Source organism: Psammomys obesus, unplaced genomic scaffold (genome assembly GCF_907164565.1).
Source record: "Psammomys obesus unplaced genomic scaffold, mPsaObe1.curated_primary_1811, whole genome shotgun sequence".
Lineage (NCBI taxonomy): Eukaryota > Metazoa > Chordata > Mammalia > Rodentia > Muridae > Psammomys > Psammomys obesus.
Window position 1 is genome coordinate 44,387,569 of NW_026585895.1, and position 20,974 is coordinate 44,408,542.

General features: G+C 40.3%; 1 protein-coding gene across 7 annotated transcripts in view; it reads right to left on the reverse strand.

The window, feature by feature from the left end:
* Rabgap1 (RAB GTPase activating protein 1) overlaps nt 1-20,974 on the reverse strand; it is a 124,940-nt gene that overhangs the window by 13,766 nt on the left and 90,200 nt on the right. For 6 of the 7 annotated variants that reach the window (XM_055600007.1, XM_055600004.1, XM_055600005.1 and 3 more), the window contains exons 14-19: nt 18,140-18,253; nt 13,170-13,244; nt 9,945-10,070; nt 9,290-9,433; nt 7,779-7,820; nt 7,420-7,548 (exon numbers count right to left, since the gene is read on the reverse strand). In XM_055600007.1, the coding sequence (XP_055455982.1) occupies nt 7,420-7,548; nt 7,779-7,820; nt 9,290-9,433; nt 9,945-10,070; nt 13,170-13,244; nt 18,140-18,253 (630 nt within the window). Of the gene's footprint in view, nt 1-7,419; nt 7,549-7,778; nt 7,821-9,289; nt 9,434-9,944; nt 10,071-10,282; nt 11,116-13,169; nt 13,245-18,139; nt 18,254-20,974 lie in introns of those variants that run through there. The other variant, XM_055600010.1, reaches the window with a different exon arrangement.

Consider the following 20,974-nt stretch of genomic DNA (forward strand, 5'->3'; position numbering starts at 1 on the left):
ATTCTCATGCTCCACCATGACCAACCACTTCTCTTTCTTCTAGGGAATCTTTTCATTCTCTCCCTTCTGGCTTTCTTCTCAAGCCTATCAGGAGTGCCCTGTGTACTTCTCTTGAGGCAATCCTAACCACGGTTAAGCATGAACTTTCATTCAGGGTGCAACTCTCTTTTGTTTTATTCCTTTTAAACAGCTAACTCATTCTCTGTGTTCTGTTTTGGTTTTTGTTTGTTTGTTTGTTTTTGTTTTTTAAATATGAGCTATGATAAAACAGGCATGTTCAGTTTAGAAAATGACTATAAACCTTGTGCTTCTTTGTAATTCCTCATTTCCAATCAACGTCTGGCCTACAGGTCCAGATAACTACAGCTAAAGAAGCCTAAGCAGAGGGTGGGCTGGGTGCACGTCTGCAACATGCTAGTGACTGCATTCTTTCTGGTCATCCTTTGAGCCAGCTCGAGCAGCCTGTGGATCCTCTCTCAATGCCTCTGGAGCAGATGTGCCTCAACTGGAGCTATGCTTCTGGAGTCTGGTATTGCTATCCTAAAGCCAGTGGCCAGGCCACAACACTTAGCTCTGGCTACAGTCTCCACAAAGATGCCCATTAAACACATGAGAACACAAGTTGGAAAGGGATATCTTTACCAAAGATCTCAATCTTGTTACCCAATCTGGGGGGAAACTTTTATTGTGCTAAGTAATTCACTAAAAACAAAACAAACACACATAAAAAAAAAAAAATACCACACCTACATAAAACATCTGTGTGGTCAGTACATTTATAAACCAATTCTATCAGATAGTGGTAGAACAGAAAATAACTGAGGCTTGTGGGCAGCACGTTCTCCTATCCAGTGTTCTTTGCAGTCTGGGCGAAAGAGAGGTGAGGGCAGCAAAGATAAGGCTCCCTTGATCACCTTCTAAAAAAGAGTAGACAGCATCTCCTGTACTACACTCTCAACGGGCCTTCAGGGTATTTCAAAGTTTCACTCTCATGTAAGGCTAAAAAAGAATGAACGAACACTTTCATCACAACCACACACTTTGAAAGACTAATTTCAAAACAATTTCTATATTTTATTTATTATCTTTGGTTGGAACTGCCTGACTGGGCACCCTTGGTGTCCAGCTGAGTGCCTGGCGAGTGCTGGGCCTGCCTCATATGCTTACCACCTTTTGCTCTTCAATATTTTCTACATAGAGGTGATTTAGCTTTATTATTTATTTTTATAATAAAAAAAAAACTATAGTCAGAATTATTTTGGGTTGTTTCTTCTCTAGATGATGGTCCACCTTTGTTTTCAGCCTGTCACCAAGGTGTCCCTTCTCAGAACTAGATGCACAAAAAGCCTCTCCTCGGTTTTGTAGGTCCAAACTTCCAATCTGTCTACCAACTCAGTCTTTCCCACCTTGCAGCCTCAGTTGTTGTTTCTCCCACAAACTCTCATCTCACCCTGACTTCCTCCATCAATTACACAAATGCTCTCTTCCAGCTCTCCCTGATGCCAATTTTAGGAGCTTAGGTGTCTGCATACTAGAACCAGCTAGTTTATGTTGCCCTGCAGCTCAGATCCCGGGAAAGAGAGCTGGCTCCCTCCACTAACTGAGATGTTAGAGGCACTAGTATCAAGACCAGTGGTTGTGGTGGCAGTGCAAACATGTCAGGACAACTCTTCTATATAGCCTTAATGCACCAACTCAAGTTCTTCATGGAACCTACCCAAGTCCATAGTCACTTAGGTGCTGCCTCCTTACAGCTTTGTGTTCTGCTTGCCATTGTAGCTGGAGTGCCTAATCAATGATTGAACAGGATCAATCAGGTCTCCCTTCAAAGTCTGCTATGGACCATGTTCTTAGATTACTGACACAAGGAATATCTGGATACCAATATCCAAATTCTGCTGAGACAGAGCACTATTCATTATAAAATTTCTGTCTCACAGTAAACATGAATTAACCAACAGAGACACAGTCTCCATTCAAACACCCAGACTCACTTTTTCTTGTAGTTAAATTCAGGAGGAAGTATCAGTTACACATTCTGTACCTGATCTCAGAAGGCTCTGTTAGCTGACTCCTATAAAAATCACAGCCTCACACATAGAAATACTGTTGTTACCTTTCAGCAAGATGGAAGTTGAAATAGAACCATTGCTTGGTTTAAAGTTTCTTTCAAAAAAAAAAAAAAAAAAAAAAAAAAAAACAGAAACCAAATAGCTGGACTAACTGTGGGTATTAGTTAAGTGAAGCAAAGTTCGTGTCTACTGCCGTAGCACAGTGGCTCTGAGGTGTAGCACTACTAAGAGTTTCCTGAGCACAGGCTTATGGGCAGAACGCTGACTCGTCTCCTTAGGGAAACTGCAAACCCTTCCAGAGGGTCCTGGGGCCCCTGAGACTGTCTGTGGTCCTCAGGTAAGAGTTTTCACATTAGAGAAGACAGTAGAGACCTAGTGCATGCCAACTTTTTTTTTTTTTAATTGTTTACATTTATGTCTTTACACTGTTGTGCACACATATATCCAGAAAGTTTTGCAGGCATGGGCAGGTGGAAGCCTAGTTTCTGGGTGACTGGGTGGGTTGAGGGGAACAAACAAGAGGTCTGCTGAAGGAGGGATCTTGATGCAGAGTAAGACTGATGAAGCCAACTCAAGAAACTGGACACTGGTCCACCTTCCAGCTCAAGAATGCTTGGGACACTGCTGTGCTTTTGAGTTACCAAAGCTTACAGGGCTCTTCAGATGGTGAGATGCCTCTAAACCTACTAATTTATGCCTCAAAACAATTTCTGAGATGGCTAGGTCAAAGGTAATCAGCTCCTTTTACTATCAACTGCGACATATGAATAACTAGCATTCACTGGCAACACAAGAAAAGTCTGGGTGACTCTTGTTCCCTGCCATGTCTGTAGCATGCTCGCTACTGAACATAGTTCTTCATCACTCAGAACATCAGTAATTGTGCTGATCTGAACGAACATCAGGAGTGTTCTTAAACACCTCAGTTGAAGGAGACCTGATCAGGCCATAAGAGTGCGTGAGCAGCAGCTGCTTAAGGCCTCATTATCTTTCTATCTACAGCACTGCTGTCTTATCTATCCTGCATTACACAGAGACAGAGAGGCCTAAGGCTGGCACTCTAAAAATATCTGATGTAATTAAACATTATTTTAAAGTTCTTAACTTTCTATTTGTTCAAACAGTTTATACTCAAGAGTCCTTTAAAGATCATGATGCAGAATCAGGCATTTGTATCCAAGGCTCCAAGAACGGACAGTCAAGGGAACCTATCTTGTTAAAGGAGGCAAGTCTGCTGCTGCCCAAGCACTAGCTAGCAGAATTGTAGGGCTCACTACAGAGAAAAGAGGCTCACATGCTTCCTCACAAGAATCTAGTTCTAAAATATATGAATTAATGAACAAAAAACACTGTGGTCTTAACTAGCTTTAGAGGGTAGTGTGACTTTGGGTAAAGTGTTCACAGAAAAGGTTTCCCCTCTGACAGAGGTCAGCCCCTCATTTACAGCAAAGCAGAAACACTTTTTAAAACCCAGATCTCCTGAGTTCTAATCTCAAATCCCTCACCTAATAACATCCTTGGTCTATGATCTAGACATCTCCAAACAGACCCCACAGGCCACCAAGAGGATACATTTTACTATATGAAGTATTGTGTTTTGAATCTGTAAGCACATAAAAAACAAAAACAACAAAAAACAAAAACAAACCCCAAAGGGCTTTGCAGGCACTACCACATAACACTTAAAATTCCATTACTTGGTAACCATACAGATGAACTGGATGGAGAATGAAGCTTAAACTAGTGTTGCTTTCAGCTTCTGAGTAAATTGTGAATGCCACAGGGTTTTCTGTCTCCTCAACAGCAAATGGTTAAGACTTCAGTGGTATGGAGATGCTGATCATCATCACTGTTTTCTCACAGGTAGCCTTTAGTCCTGCACATTCTTTTCATGTTTGAAATGTCAGCTTCAACGGAGGCATGGCCCAGAGGCTCCACTTTGCCTTAGCAGGACTGTTGTGAAGGAGCAGAGAATCCAGGCTTCACCTCAAGGACTAACTGACCCACTTCATGACATGCCTCTTCACACTTATTGGACCTGACTCCCCTCTCTTGACAACATACAGTATCTATGCAGCTTAGCCAAGGCTGGCCAGGAACTAGGGGTCCTCCTGCCTCTAGCCTCCCAAGTTCTGAGATTCTGAGAAGATGCCCAATCTTTACATATTTCTTAAATCAAAAATTAAAAGGCCAGGAACCTTTTTTTTTTTTTAAAATCCACTTTCCTTACTCTTAACAATTATGCATGGTACACTCACGAGTATGAACGTGTCATGGAGCTCCTAGGAAATGCGCGATGGGGTTATCATTATGTGGTATTAAGATGCTGCATAGCAGTAAACAAACTGAATGGACTGGTACACTAGACGGTGAGCCTTGATACATGCTGAGCTTTACATTTAGAACATGGGACTCTTAACTCCTCAATAGACAAAACACTTCAGTCCCATAGTTAGCTCATCCAAGGACAAAAAAAAAAAAAAAAAAAAAAAAAAAAGAGAAGACATAACAGGCCCAAGGAACCAAAAGGGTGGGCACAGAAGAAATATAGAGAAAATTAGGGCTCTTGGGGCCCAGAGAATCTGGTGCTTTTAAAGAAACACACCCATCTTGTGGCCATTTTAGATACTGCCACATCAAACTAAGTGCACTTCTGCAGGAAGAACAGGAAGCATAAGACACAGAGTACCACGAGTGCAGGGTCAGAGCTTCCTGCCCCTCCTACCAATACCACTTGGAAAAGTCGTGTGACTTCCATGAACCTCAGATCCATGCCTGCTGTGCCCTCCCTACCTGACACTAAACTGTGAAGAGTAAGATCTTTGTAAGAACTAGCTGTACAGATACCAAAAAACCACAGCATTATTATAGTACTGAAACACAATGACACACAAGTATTTGTTTCTAGCCACGTGAGGCAAAGTGTTCTCAATTCTCACATTAATCAGGAGGCACAGCCTTCTAAACAAATCACAATTTAAAACATTTAAAAATAACAGAATAATGTACCAATGAATGGCACAGCCAAACGTTTAAAATTCTACACCAAAAAGTTTGCAAGCTAGTTTCCATACCTCACCAGTCCCTTATCACAAAACCCCTTTTCAAATCTAAAGAGGACTCCAAGCCCACAGATGATTATGTCTAATTTTCTGTACTGCCTTCAGGCCTCCTCCCACATGCAGAGGACAGGACACAGGGCTCATGAGGCATTCCAATGATTAAATCTGCACCACACAGTTCCACTATGCCAACAACTTAAGCACTCTGTCTGTTTTCCTTCGTGCGTGTTGGTGTTTAGTACAGCAGCAAGACTGAAATACCCCTGGTGCATGCTTTTCTTTGTCTTTTTAGCAGAAAAGTCTTATATCCTATAGTCCGGTGAAGCTGTAGGCTTCCTGTGCTGAATGAATTTCAAGAAAAATCAGCCTCATCTAGAGTAAGTACAAATATGGTAACCACCCAAAATATACCCCAAACACACAAAGTTCTCTAGGTCTGAAAGGAATTTCATGTCCAAAACAAAACAGACATTGTATGCAAATATACTAAAGGTCAGCCCTACTTCATTGAAAGGATAGGCCCCATGAGCTTTAATTTTCTCTACATATCTTCTGTGAACAGCTCTTATTTGAACTATGAAAATAAAACATCAATCTGTTTTCAACTGATGGTACTTAGACCTCTTTTTTTTTTTTTTCCTTTTCTTTTCCAGGGCAGGGTTTCTCTGCATAGCCTAGGCTGTCCTGGACTCACTTTGTAGACCAAGCTGGCCTCGAACTCACAGTGCTCCACCTGCCTCTGCCTCCCGAGTGCGGGGATTACAGACATGTGCCACGAGTCCAGCTTGGGAACTCTTTTTAAGACATGTTCAAATCTTTGCAAAAGAATAAATGGAAACTCAACACAGCATATTTAAGCAGCCAGCCAGCCAAACAGTATTTCTATGTCAGACACTACTCTTCGCGTTAAAGACTCAGCAAGAACTAGTCTCTTCTGTACTGTGTACTGCAGTGAGGTCAGAAGTGCTGAGGAGGCTGGTAGACGTGGCTGGAGCAGACGTGTCTGGTGTCTGAAGTGAAGACACTGCAGTGAAGGGCTCATGCACACAGCTAGCACAAGAGTTAGAAGGACACAGACTAGCTGGCGCCCAGTACGGAGGGCGAACATGCTCCATGTGTGTCTCCAAACACAAGGGCCAGGCTCTGAGGCAGAAAGTAAGTAAAAAGGAACAGGAGATAGAATCAGACTCCACCGAGGCCTTGTACATGAACTGTGGGGCCTGGGGAGCCTCCGCAGGAATGGAGTCATGTGGTAAGATAAGAGTTTTAAGCAAAGAAATAAGGAACGGGAAAAGACAGATAGAGGCCACTGTGGAAAGGAAGTGGTATTAAAGTGGTCAGAGTCAGGGGATACTTTAAGGACACAGTGTGGAGTGTGAAGATACAGGCTGTGAACAAGAGGAATCAAAAGTGGCAGCAACGTGTAGAGAGTAGTATGTGATTTCTATGCTACTAATAATAACTAAATACAATATAAATGCTGCATATTAGTCGCTGTACTATTTAGGGAACAGTGACAATAAAAAAAATGTGTTTTTTTGCACACATGTATTTTTCTCCAAATATCTTCAATTCACAACTGGCTGAACCCACAGACAGGAGACCCACAGATACAAAAACCAAGTGTATATGAAGCTGTTCTGAAAACAGAAAGGTGCAAGGTATGCAACACAGCACTCCTTACTATGGGCTGTGAGTCTGTATCTGAAATGGGCAAGCCTTCATGCTTTCAGAAGTGACACTACTTTGTTTTTTGTTTATTTTGGTTTTATGAGTTAGTCTTGCTATATGGATGAGGTCTGCTTGTAGCTCACTATGTAGTCCAGGTAGGCCTCAAACTAATGAATCTCCTGCCTCAACCTCCTAAATGCTGAGACTATAGATATATATAAGCTCAGTAAATCTGAATTGTTTTTAATTACTGATAACACTACACCTGACTCCATATGACATCACAGCCAAAGCACAAGTATACTTATACAGCTACAATGTACTGTAATTATTTTCAAGCTGTGTATATGAGCTACATAAATGAGCACGAATTTGGCTACTACAGGTTCTCACCTTGGGATAGTTCAGTCAAAATAAAAATAGCAGCAATGCCACTCCCACCAATAAATAAAAAGCCCTTAACAGTTTCTCCAACACTCTGGCAGCAAACATTTAAAATAAAGAGGACTCAATGTGAACTATCAATTATATATTACAAACATAAATGATTTTATCAGAAAATCTAAGATATCAACTGAAAACTGAAGAATAAGTTACTACAAACTTTGCTTTACCTTCGTGTTGCAGGCTAGTTCCATGAGCCTCTTTGCGTTTTCTTCTGAGCGGTACCTTTTAGGAAGCTGAACCCTGAAGAACTTCAAGGCACCCTCAAAGTCTGTTAACAGCAAGTCATCCTTGGAAGTCTTGAAGAAAGTAAGAAAAACGAACCACATGTATGAAAAAAAAAAAAAAAGTCTATTATGAAGCTACACAACAAACATTTTACAATCCCAGCAACCTTTAAAATATTTCTTAGGTTTTGCAGAGTAACTTTCACACATTCCATCAATGAAAATTGCAGAGCACATTGACCACCTTTCATGAAATGAAAACTAAAGACACAATGGAACAAGGCAGGACAGCAAACACATACCTTTAGTAATCCAAGGGCGACATTAAAAATTACACTTATTCCCTGAAAGAAAAGAGACAAGACAGTATTAGTGTCTGTATCCTTGCTGTTCTGTTAGCTTTAGGGCTATCCTGGAAACATACTTAAAGAAGACTCAAGCTCCAGTTTTCCTCAGAGAATATACCAGCCCTATCCTCACACTCAAAAAGAATGAATACTTTCCCAAAATAGTCCATGATCTTAAACCCAAATATTATACTCACAAAGTAGTGAGTTATCAAGATGGCAATCCCACGTACCCCAGAACTGAATCTGGTGTGAAGTCTCTAATCTGCCTTCCTTGTCTCACCAACATAGGAATTGTGGGTAAAAAACAGGTGAGGGAAGATGCTAACAACTGTCTTCAAACTAAACTCAAACAGTGTCTGGGACTTGGTTCTTATAACTAATATTTTTCTCTCCTTTTTTTTTTTTTGAGACAGGGTTTTGCTGTGTAGTCCTGGCTGTCCTGGAACTCTCTCTGTAGACCAGGCTGGCCTTGAACTCACAGATCCACTTGCCCCTGCCTCCCAAGGATTAAAGGTTTGTTTCAAGATATAAAAAGAACCATAATATGTTATTATAATATTACAGTGGAAAAGTGTAATATTCTATTTAGAAATGACGTACGTACATACATACAAGAGCAAAGAAGGTGAAAGAATATACACCAAAATTTTATTAGTTAAACTGTAGAAATTAAAGTATTCAATAATTTCTAATCAAATTTTCCAATGTTTCTGTCATAGGCACGTTATTTTATAATTAGTTGGTTCTCCTTCCTTCCTTCCTTCCTTCCTTCCTTCCTTCCTTCCTTCCTTCCTTCCTTCCTTCCTTCCTTCCTTCCTTCCTTCCTTTCTTCCACATACACACCTCTCAAATCTCAAACTATGTCATGGCTAAGAGCATTTTCCACACTGCCTTGTTTCTTTTTAGTGACAATACTCTACTTTTAGCAAATTCCTTCCCAGCCTCAAGTCAATGCCTTTTAGCAGGTTGGTCTTGTAATTCAGCCCACCCATGGAAATTCTGGGTGAGACCACCAGCAAGACCTAGGAGCTGTGATACACACTCCAGCAGTGCTAGGAGCAGAGACACATGCCTGTACTCTCTGCATCCAGGAAATCCTAAACAAACTCCCTCTCAAAAAGAAGTACCAGCTTCCCAACACAAACACAACTGTAAGAGCTACAGCTTAGTTCTAAGGATAAGACTCTGTCAACCTCTGTCTTCCTCTACACAAGAAAGAAACCTCTATTTCACTTATTGAGTGTGATAGAGCCAAACTGAATACTAACTAGCCTAAATATCTAATATGTCTCTTCTTAGCAGAGAACCTCTGGGACAGGGTGAGCAGGACAGTGGCCTCAGGCAGAACCATCTCAGCCAGATTTGGCAATACCAAAACAGAACAGAGGACGAGAAATTTGACAGAGCTTATAGTGAAGTACACTGCCCACACAAGTCTAAGTACGGTGACCTACGATACATACCTCACATAAGAGCAGGTCAATGATATGGAAGACCATGTAGAGAGGGAATTTTGCAGTGAAAAGTGTAAGGAACCACTGGGAGGCATACATGTGTGCTTCAAGGCTGATATCCAGGAAGTGGTTGTACAGGTCAGGAATGTATTCCTGAAATAGCAAACTCATTAGTTCCGTGCACATACGCAATTATCCTATTATTTCTCAGGAGACTCATAAATATGCCAGCAGTAGCCAAAAAAGTCATATACATGTGTTTTTCTAGATATTTAGAAAAACATTATAATACTTATCAGTTCTTTTCCATATTACAAACTAATTAAAGAAAGAGGAATTCCCTAGAATAGTGGCAAGTATTTGGAAAGCCAGTTTTTATTTCCAAGTTGTGAAATGTTTTGGGAAAATGTTTCACTTTGGTGGGGACTCCTATAAACAGACACCCTTGGTGAACATTTCCTCCCTGAATGTGATACAGAAAAGGCCTAAGGAATTTGATCTTTAGATTGTTTCTAAGACTGACTTAATCACAGCACATTCCCAGCATTGTGATCTCTGCATCTTCATCACATAGTGAGAAACAACAGGAATAAATGCCACTGTTTCCCGCCTATCTGCCATTAGTTTGCACCTGTTCATCCAACCCAGTCTGAGTTCCCTTTACCTGCATGAGGCGCTCCAACTGGTAGAACTTGCAATGTAGATCTTCAAAATTTTGCTTGAAAAGTTCCCTGAGACCATAGTCAAACATGATCTTAACTAGAACACTGAATGCCTGTTCTTCGGGCATCTATAACAGATGGAGGGTGGGAGACAAAACAACTATTTTAGTATTTTTAGCTTGTCCCTCCATTGTCTTATCACAAAATGGAGTGATGCACAGAAACCCAGTTCTCAGTTTTATTTACTAGCGTTAATCACTCAGGCAAGGAATGTTTAATGGGGCCTACTGTTTGCTTCCCACTGCCTCTCCCAACAACAAGAGTGTAATGAATTATGAACCTGCAGAAGGACTGATGAGTACACAGGACAGCGAAGCTTGTACCGCCCACACAGTCAAGAACAGGTCCCTCAACCAGGAGGTGGTAGCCTCATGCCTTTAATCCCAGCACTCAGGAGGCAGAAGCAGGGAGATCTCCGTGAGTTTGAGTCCAGCCTGGTGTACAGAGCGAGTTCCAGGACAGCCAGGACTACACAGAGAAACCCTGACTTCAAAAAAACAACAAAACAAAACAAAACAAAACAAAACAAAAGGAACAGCCCCTCTGGGAGAACAGGATTAGAGGTGGGTACAAACTTGCTGGTACATACTATATTCCAGCTTTCTGAAATCACAAGGCCTTTGTTCAATCATTTTTCCTTCTGTTGCTGCTATATCATTCTACCAAATTGTTTTTTCCTTTCCTATCATTGTTAAAACAAAACAAAACAAACAGCTGTGGGACTGGAAGATGGCTTCAGTGGTTAAGAACACTTACTACTCTTGCAGAGGACCTGGGTTTGGTTCCTACCACCCAAACGGTGGCTCATAAACATCTGTAACTCTAGTTTCTGGGCATCCAGTGTACTCTTCCAGGTTCTGTAAGCACCTACATGCACGTCAAGTATATAAGCTCAAGCAGGCATATCCAAATACACATACATTAACAAAAGATCTTAAAAAGCAGCTTGTCTCAAAAACACAAAACGAAACAACAGCTACTTCTAGAAGAGACCTTCTACATTCTCAGGTCAATGTCACTACTCTAAGTACAACAGTAGTGGTGGCAGTGGTGCCACTCAAAGCCCTCCTGCATTTCTCTCTGCAAATGTCTACTTCCATGGCTTTGCAGAATAAAGAACATGGAGAGATGTCTATTCAGAGCAGAAGGAAAGCACTGGCAGTATTTTTTAAGGCTTCATGTGACCACAGCAAGCTTCAGAAAAGTCAAGAGAGTGGGCAAGCTTTTGTGGAACATGCTGTTGGAGGTGAGCAGGACATAAGAGCCAGTGAGAAAAAAGCACAGTGAAAGAGGAATACATGTTGAAGTATTGTGCATTCATAATGGAAAGGACAGGGTATTTGGGATAAATGATAAATGATATATTTCTGATATCTTTGCTATGAAAGGTGATTTCATTTTGCCGAATGTGAGGGGAAAGTGGCTTGATTTGTGTGGCATTTCTGATGCTGGGTTTCCCATTTCCCTCCCAAGAAAACAAACACTTAAAACTAAGGTAAGCAGCAGGAATTCTAAATAGGAGTAGAATTTGAGAAAGCCATTTTCAAGGAGTGATAGTTAAATGGGTATATTGGTTATTTGACTGGAACTATAAACAAATAAATAAATGAAGCCCACAGCAAGACTGAGATATAAAGTCTGGCTGAAACAACAAATCATAAAGAAAACCAGAACTTGATCTGTCTATTAATGGCATTGTGTTAGCATATTTCAATCTCCCCAGAACTAGCCTTGCTCTTCTTTAACTCTGCTGTACTGGACAGATACCACCAAGCTGAGTTTACAGTAGAAAACAGAGTGTTTTTTTCTTCACCTGTAAAGCCATCTTTACAAAAAGCTTAAAATCCTCCAAGAGATTCCTGCCCTCTCAGAGCAAACATGTAAGCTTTATTTTGGCTCTGTCTCTTTCTTCTCTACCCACCTCCCAATCCTGTTATCCTATGTCTCCTTTAATTCCACACATTTGAAATTCTTCAGTTTCTATATACTATATGATCCTCTTTGAATGCAATGCTTTCATGCCTTTAAATATTTCCATAGCAATGTTACAAGGAAAAATGACACTGAGAAGTACACGGTTTTCAGGGTCTACTGCACTGTCATGGTTTGTCTGCCAAGAGGAGCCTCAACAAGGTGTCTGCTACAGTCTTGCACTGCTCATTGCATTTTACGTGTATGGAGCCATTAAAATCCCTAAAGGCGTGCTTGTGTAGCCGTCTGCTTACAGATGGTGGCGCCATTAGCTTTGCTCACTTAATCAAATTAAGACTGTGACATTTTATGAGACAAAGTGCTTAAATTAAAACAATGTCAGTGGCTTGCAACAAAGACAGTAGGATGGTTTAGATCAAAAGTGTAAGGACAGAAGACAAGCAAATACAAAAGACAAGCAAACAGAGTGTCTGATTTGTTACTGGATCATGGTCAGAGCAGCCATAAAGGAGTCACATACAGGCAGGAGATACAGCTCACTAGTAAAACACTCATCTGGCATGGAGCACAACAGAATAACCAATAGCCAATAAAGTGCTCATCCGCTGGGAGGAACTCTGAGTGTGGATTGTACCGACACATCAGTGTGGGGTGTGATCACATTACAGTTAGAATGCAGAACACCCTGTTCTTTAAGACACAGGCTCAAATGTTTGCAATGTTCTTTTAAAAGATACTAAGTTGTTTTTGTGGAAATGAAAAAATGAAGACAAAGTGATAAATCAGTAACTGTAGTCAAATGTAGACTATTAAATATGGCTGTTTAGCTGACTATGTATTTAAAAAAATAAAGTTGGGGAGTAAAGGTCTTTATTAAATGTATGCACGAATACAGTAACATTAAATAAAAGCCTTGCTCTCTTCCCAGCATATAAATTTCCCAACAGCTATTAATGACAGTGGCTACTTCACAGACAAAAAAAGTCCCTAAGGGCCAACCAATACTGAAGTCTATCTACTCTTCTGAAAAATAAAAAGGAAATCTAACCTTGTACTAGTTTTCAGCACTGCCATTTATCCTCATCAAGTTTCTTTTCATAGTGCCATTAAATTAAGTTAAAAGCTTATAAATATACAAGTTAAAGATTCTGTCTAAGAATCTGGCCAAGCACAACCATAATCTGTGCATAAGACCAGCAGGTGCTTGTAGTGGTGACACAGATCCAGCTACTCACGTGGAGGAGAAGCACAGCTGCAAGGAAAGACTGGCCCTGGCAGTAACCAATCTCTTCATCATACACAGAATATGCCTGCACAGGGAGACAAAAACAATGCTTAAATGAATGTGACATATTCATGGGCCATGCCTGTTCTCTCAGACCTTGATGACAGGAGCCAAGATGATGCTACCCAAGGCTCACTGAAACACTCTGTACCCAAAGAATGATGCTAATACATCTTTCCAATCCCAGTGTCATATTCACAATAAAAGATGCTGTCAACATACTACTCCTGTGGCCAAGCAGAAAATCTATTAGAAATAAGTTGAGCATTAAATTGGGTTCTAAAGGTCCTAAAGCATTCCACTTCAGTCAGAACTAATCCCCCTCTCTTTGTAACTCTTTGGCACTTGGCAAACATACATAGCTATTATAGCATTTGTAATAGGCCACATTTTAAATGCTAATCTCTAGAACTCTAAAATTCTTAGGGATGGGATGCTGTGCTATTCAAGTTACTCAATCATGTATCTGGATAAAAAGACTTTTGGTGAAGACAATGAGACTTTCTGGTAAGAGTGATGGCTCTAAAATAATTTGTGGATTCCTCTGGATACTTTTTGTATTATGATTCACAACAGTAGCAAGATTACAGTTATGAAGTAGCAACAAAATAATTTTATGGTTGGGAGGTCCCAACAACATGAGGAGCTGTACTAAAGGGTTGCAGTGTTAGGAAGGCTGAGAGCCACTGCGATGTATGATCCTATGACTTCTATCTCCTGTATGACAAACTTATTTCTGTTGAAACTTCCTTTATTTTCCCACTTCTGTGTACCGAAGTTCCTATGTCCTAAGAAAGGTATTGAAAATTAGGTGTTTTAGAATTTGTTTTTCAGGCAGATGAGACACCAGTGTTTATCAGATGATAGGTTAATAATAAGCAAGTTTTATCATTAGCTTAGAGACAACATAACTTTACAAACAGATACAATCCTATCTTTATGAACTAGGATAAGATTCACTAATTTTATTATACTGGCTTATCACAGCTTGTCTGATGAGAGGACTACAAGATGAAAAGCATGTATACTTTTTCCAAAGACAAGATTCAAAAAGAGGGCTTTAGAAAGCATCTGTTTATATCAGGAGGCACACCACTTCCCATCCCTTAAGTTAATAAAAATTAATGTTAGGGACAATATTGCTAAGTGTTGAAAACGGTCATGGCTAATAACAACTAGCACAGTTCTCTGGAAAGCATTTGGTAATGTCTTTGTAGGTATTATCAGTAGTTTATCAGTTACAGAGTCAGAGGCCTGTTTCTCACTTTTGTTGAATTGTATGCACAACATTTATACACACTACTAATATCATAGTGTTGACTTACTATCCTCACTCAGCCTTCTCAGGCAAAGGGTTTAGCACAGCTTAAGCAACTTTATGTAGCAGGATGAAATATACACATGGAATCTCCATATAGAGAGAATAGAAGGGAACATGCTATTCAGGCTGATGAGGGACAAAAATGAATGCACACAGGTATTGAGAATACATGGTGTTCTTTTAAAAACAATTGGAGCATAAAGCTCAAGGGTCTATAATAAAGAAAGGGAGAAGTCATTTCATGGTTCACTGATAGTTAGGGGCTCAGCAGTGTGCCAAAGATCCTACTATCCTTGAGAACTTCACTCAGTGAGGGAATTCCGATTAGTCAATCACGCCGTAAAAGCGAGAGCTCATGAGATGCAGCAACACTGAGTCAGGAGTCAGGATAGATTACAAAACATCACCAATGAATTAAGGGGTTTTTATTCCATTCTACTGTGTTATGACTGCAGTACTCAAGATTTCTGTGGAAGTTGCACAAATGAGCTAATTCTGTGGTAGACAAGAAGCAAATTTTGGGGTAGCTTGAAAGGAGGCTAGACCCCAGAGGCTGGGCTAGGAATTCAAAGCAGTTTTTATGATTGTCAGCAATGAGCGAATGAGCAGAGGGTCATCAATCATATCAAACAACCTGGGAACATGAAAACGTGGAAAGGATGACTTCAATCAAAAGATACAGCAACTGAGAAGATGGTCCTGATGGATCCTGACCTTGCCAGCTGGTTAAAGGCATTTAGGGAAATCTGGATATAAAGCTATTACTGGATGAGAAGGACAATAATCCAATTTTGGATAAAGATTTCCAATTTAAAAAGAAAAGATTTCTCAGTTTTATTTTGAAATATTAAAGGACAGAGAAAGCAATGTAGAAAGAGGCTGATATGAAGTGAATACACAGAAATTCATCATAATAATCAAACCTTTTTTTTTTTTTTTTTTTGGTTTTGAGTTTTTGAGATAGGGTTCTCTGTGCAGCCCTGGCTGTCCTGGAACTCACTTTGCAGACCAGGCTGGCCTCAAACCCATGGAGATCCACTGCTTCTGTGCCTCCCCAGCGCTGGAATTAAAGTGTGCGCCACTACTGCCTGTCAATAAACATGTTTCTTTTTTCTTTTTTTTCTTATTAGTTACATTTTGTTAACTCTGTATCCCAGCTGTATCCCACTCCCTCCCTCATCTCCTCCCTGCCCCTTTCCAAGTCCACTGATAGGGGAGGACCTTCTCCCCTTTCATCTGACCCTGTTTTATCAGGTATCTTCAGGACTGGCTGCAAAGTCCTCCTCTGTGGCCTAAAAGGACTGCTCCTCCCTTGGGGCGGGGGGGGAGGTCAAAGAGCCAGCCAATATAGTATGATGTGGAATAAACATGTTTCTTAAATGAACTGGAAAGACCAACTTTGTTCTATGATTCTGACAGAGGCTAACTGGCACCTAGGAATTTGGACCTCAAGTTAATATAGATTTGTGTGCATCAGTCTAGTATTGAGAGTGAGGGGACCTCAAGGGGACTATGTAGAGCTGGAGAATTGCCATCTGAGTACCTGAGGACAGTCTCTGTGGTAGGGCAGGCAGAAAGAGAAAATGGAGTTACTGATGAGGCTGAAAGGTAGGAGGATAACCAAGAGGGCTGAGTCAAAGGGTCAGGGAGATCAAGAGATGGGAACTAGACACAGGAGTGTGAGGCACAGACAGTGAACACAGGGACACTTTCTGAGAACTCTGTAACATGGTAAGGAATGATGGAGGCAACAGGTAGAAGACACAATCAAGAAGTGGCTAAAGGACCTAAGAAAATTACAACAGAATCACAGCTTCGAGTGTCTTAGAGAAATTAAAACTATAAACTCAAGAACAACTTCTCTGAAGTCTGTCTTTAACAGGTCAACTCACCTACTGTGTCACCAGAAAGACTGTCTTAAATCTAGCTGATAGCTCTCTCTTTTCAATCATGAGCAGAGAGTTCTTTAAGAACACATCTTATGGCCTGCCTGGATATAAAAAAAAACTACCTAATTCTGAGAAGGAAAAGATCAAACATCAGTTCTGAAGTTAGGACAAGACTGAAAAGCTCTAGTCCCAACCTCTTTTAGCACTATAGCTCTGATGTACGAGGTTTATACTCTGTATCTTTAAGATGAGAATACATCTATTTTAAAATGGATTACAGCTGAATAGGCTATTCCTTTTACAGTGCTCAGACACAGGTCTTTTGACAGAAATGAGTATTTACCATCACTTACTTATTACACCACAATGCTACAAACCCTCCTTAATGGGCATTGTCACTTCCTACTGTTGGGCCATATTCAGAGAGTCTACTTCAGCACTAACAATGTATATAGACATTCCATGGCTCCCCAGGTGTTTTACAAACCAAGTTTGAAGTCTAAATATGTACTATAAAGGATCGGGAAAAACTGAGATAAGGAAAGCTCATGGTCTTTGTCTTCCTAAGCTTCACATTTAGTTACACTGGCTTTAATTTTTCTGTGTCTCCTTCTGGTTTTTAAACATAATTTTTTATCAAATGTTTTCTGACAGTCTCATGAACATATATAATACACTCTAATTATTTTCACCTCACCCCTCTTACCTCCCTCTACACCTGTTAACAGCATTGTGACATATCCCTTTCCCACATTTATTTTTTTGTTTTTCCGACCCACTGACTTGAACTTAACTTAGGATTCTGTATGACCAGGGATTTCCAACTCTCCACTGGACTCACCAATGGGGGCTCACTAGAGGGTACACAACTGAAGAGGACTCTTCGAGAATCTTTCAGTAGTCAACAGTTGAGTGGGGAAAAGTAGAGTCCCACGGGTCCTTGCCCTATCCATGACTGGCTGTTGACAGGGACAGCCCCGGGCAGGGCCTGTGGTTATGGGTCTGTAATACAATGGCTTCGCTCACCAGAAGATCCTACTGTGCAGGTTTTCATCTTAGCCTCTGTCTCTTACATTCTCTTATGTCCTGTTTTCTATTTATTTCCTTATTATATCTATTATATCTTAAAAAGCTAACTGGCTGAGAGCGACTTTCAGTGTAACAGCATGACCTACATGAATGTGGGTGCTCGCAGAGTCCATACACACTGGATTCCCTGGAGCTAGAGTTCATGAAGTTGTGAGGCACTAGGTGTGAGTGCTGGGAACTGAACTCGGGTCCTCCGGAAGAGCAGTGCATGCTGTCATACTGAGTCAGCTCTCCAGCCAAATTACTTCCTGAGTTTTGGTGAGTCTAAAATTATGTTATCTTTGGCTTTCAGATTCTCTCTTTTGCTGCCTATCTTTCTTTTCCAATTCTGAACATCAAATAGAAATCATACTTTGTAGAGAGCATGATAGAATGCATCTGTAATACAGGATTTGGGAACTGGAGGCAAGAAGAACATGAATTTAAGGGCAGCCCCTGAACACACAGTGAGATTGAAGACAGTCTAGACAAAGGACCCTATTTCAAAAAGAAACAAAAGACCTCAAAACAAAACTCCTCAAAGAAACAAGCCCCCAAATTACGTTTTGTAGTCTTTTATATAATTTTGAAGAAATAGAACCATCATTCAGAACCAATGCTTTTACATTTTAATATGAATACCTTGCATATTTTATATAAGGAATCTTGTCCATCTCCTCCTGTGTCCTTGAAGTAGTCATGAGCTGGAAATGTGCGGTTAATATCTCTGGTGATAGCACTGTCTTGGGGAGATTCCTGTGGACACAGAGGAAGAGGGGACCAGGAGCATTAATAAGATAAATATCTATTTGGATTTGTAGAAAAGGGTCCCATTATTTACGTACTTTTATGTGCTATAAGGTCATATTCTGCATAAGTACATATTCTGCATGTACTCCTTTCAGGGACTAATCACTTAAGTAAGGGTAATGTGAATGGAATAAAAGTGCCATTTCGTTGCACCTCATGCTACACTCCCTATGGATTGCAAACAAGTGAGGCTAGTGACCTTTCTACTTTGAACATACTTCAGATAGAAAAACCGAGCAGAGAAAGTAATGCTTAATCTAACTCTCTGGCACAAAGCTCATGTGCCCATTCTCAAACAGAAAAGGGTAGGCCTTTTAACCAGAGTTTTCTAGGGACAAATGGCACAAGAATGAAAAATAAGACCACCAAATTCTCAGGGTTCAAACACCCTATAAGAAACTTACCATTTCTTCTGACAGAGAAAAGTAAACAGGTGCCAATGAAGCTAGCAGTTATCCATGAGGCATACCAGCACTCTGCTGGTTTTAACCTCCCCAGCAGATTCTACTCATCTGCCCCCTTTCATTGACCATGGGACCAGACAATAAGAACTCATGATGAACTTCTGAAACTTGAAAAATGATAACTGGACTCCCATGGGAACCACTGGTTTAAAATATTGGTCTTACAAGATATGCTGAAACACTTCAAACATCTATTTGATTTGCCACAGGCCAACCCCACCTCAAGAAATTCTAATAATGATGAGTTTAATAAGTTCTTATCAGAAAAAGATATTAAATCTTACAAAGTTCTAAACACAAATACTTGTCCTTGATACTGTGACTTGAGAGAAGCTCTGGGTAATGATTTTAAATAGACCTACCTGCTGCTGTCAACTCAAGTTTATACATGTTCAGCCCCCAGAAACACTGTCAGAGACTGCTGTAACTTTTATGTTTTTTTGAATACCTGGATCTTCACACAGTAGTGAATGTTAAAAAAATACCTGCTGCAGTTTACAAAAGTCAATTCTCAAGAAATCTCTATGCTTCTGTATATTCAAATGTAGTAACAGTTTGAATGAAGTAACTGTAAATAGTTGTATTTTGATACTTGCATTTTAAGCAACTAAATAAGACAGCATAAGTAGCTCAGAAACTACACACATACACAATGACACATTAGGCTGGCTAAAAGTAAAATACCAAGCATTGGGGAGGGAATGAAACACCTGGATGCCTTACAAACAGTGGTTAGTCTACGCCACCATGCAGCCACTTTGGTAAATTACACAGCATTCGCAGCATCTACATGTTTACCACTGGCTAAAAAAAAAAAAAAGTGCTACGTGGAGAAATGAGTGACTCTAAGACTGAGGCACACAACACAGAAGACAGCCCTGAAGTATTTTGTATTGCCAGAAAAGACAAAAACAAACAAACAAACTTCTTTTATTACTACCACATACCATGCCAACCAACCAATATCAATAATGCTATGATTAACAGAATGCCTATATTGATGGAAGTATGTCAGAAGTATCCTGACAGCCAATGAAAAACATTCAAAAAAGGGACACAATAATGTTGAGTTATAGCCTTGAGTATGAGGAATACCCATGAGTCAGTACACATAAAAAGAAATAATAGAGTGAATAAATAAAGTAAAGAGATAAATCACGCAGGCAGGCGAATTTTAACTAGCTTATGTGCACGTTATGTCGGCAAGGAAGGAGTGTGCTACCCTCCACTATTCAAGCATAGGCACTCTTGACTGCAGTACAGCATAGATGAGTGGGGGTGAAGAGCAATCATGCAGCAGAGAAACCCAGAACTGTGGTCTCACACAGGTGAGACCAGTAGTAACAGTGGTAAGCATTCTGCTAGCAGGCACTCTTCATGTTAGAAAAATGGCTTTGACCTTATTTCTTCCTCTCTTAATTTCTTAACTTCATGAGAAAAACAACAGACAACTTCTTAAAGTACATTATACAAAATGCTTGATCAGTATCCCTTAAAATCACCACATAGATCCTTGTTCCTTTCATTAGCAGATGTCATTATCAACCAAAATCTAGATGCCAGGTGTTGCTAATTTATGGTGTCTTCTTCCTTAGCTCCAACCATGATGCTTCACGTGTGGGGCTGGGAGTGGCAGTTAAGTTCTTAAAAACAGTTTGTAGATTAAAATTTAAGGGAATTACAGCACATGGGTATCTCCTTGTTCCCAGATCAAAACTGTGCATTAGTTCAAATCACAGTGGTGCCACACTTTGTAATCTCTCTGGCCGTCTGTTTTTATAACTCACTGTGAGAACTGGGCGACCGGGTAACTTCTCAAGATAAAGAGGTGCTGGGAACTAGAGGAAGTCCTTTGGATACATACTCTTTGTAAACTCAAGTTGGAAAATAGAAAGCTAAGAATGGCAGGAAAAAAAAGAAAGTACCCAAACAAAGAAAATGCAGTGGAAAGCTGCCATGAAAAATAACGAGTAGTAGTTTGTTGCCCAAATGAAAAGTTCTCAAGAATAATTCCAAATGCTATAAATGCCACAAGACTGTATATAACACTTAATAAAACAGAAGCACCCCACTCAAATACATTAATATTTATCCATGAAACAGGGTCTCACAATATAGTCAGGCTGTCCTCAGTCTTCTGTGTGCTGAGACTACAGGTGTGTGCCATCATACCTAGCACATGTCCTAGCTTTAAAGTGTATTT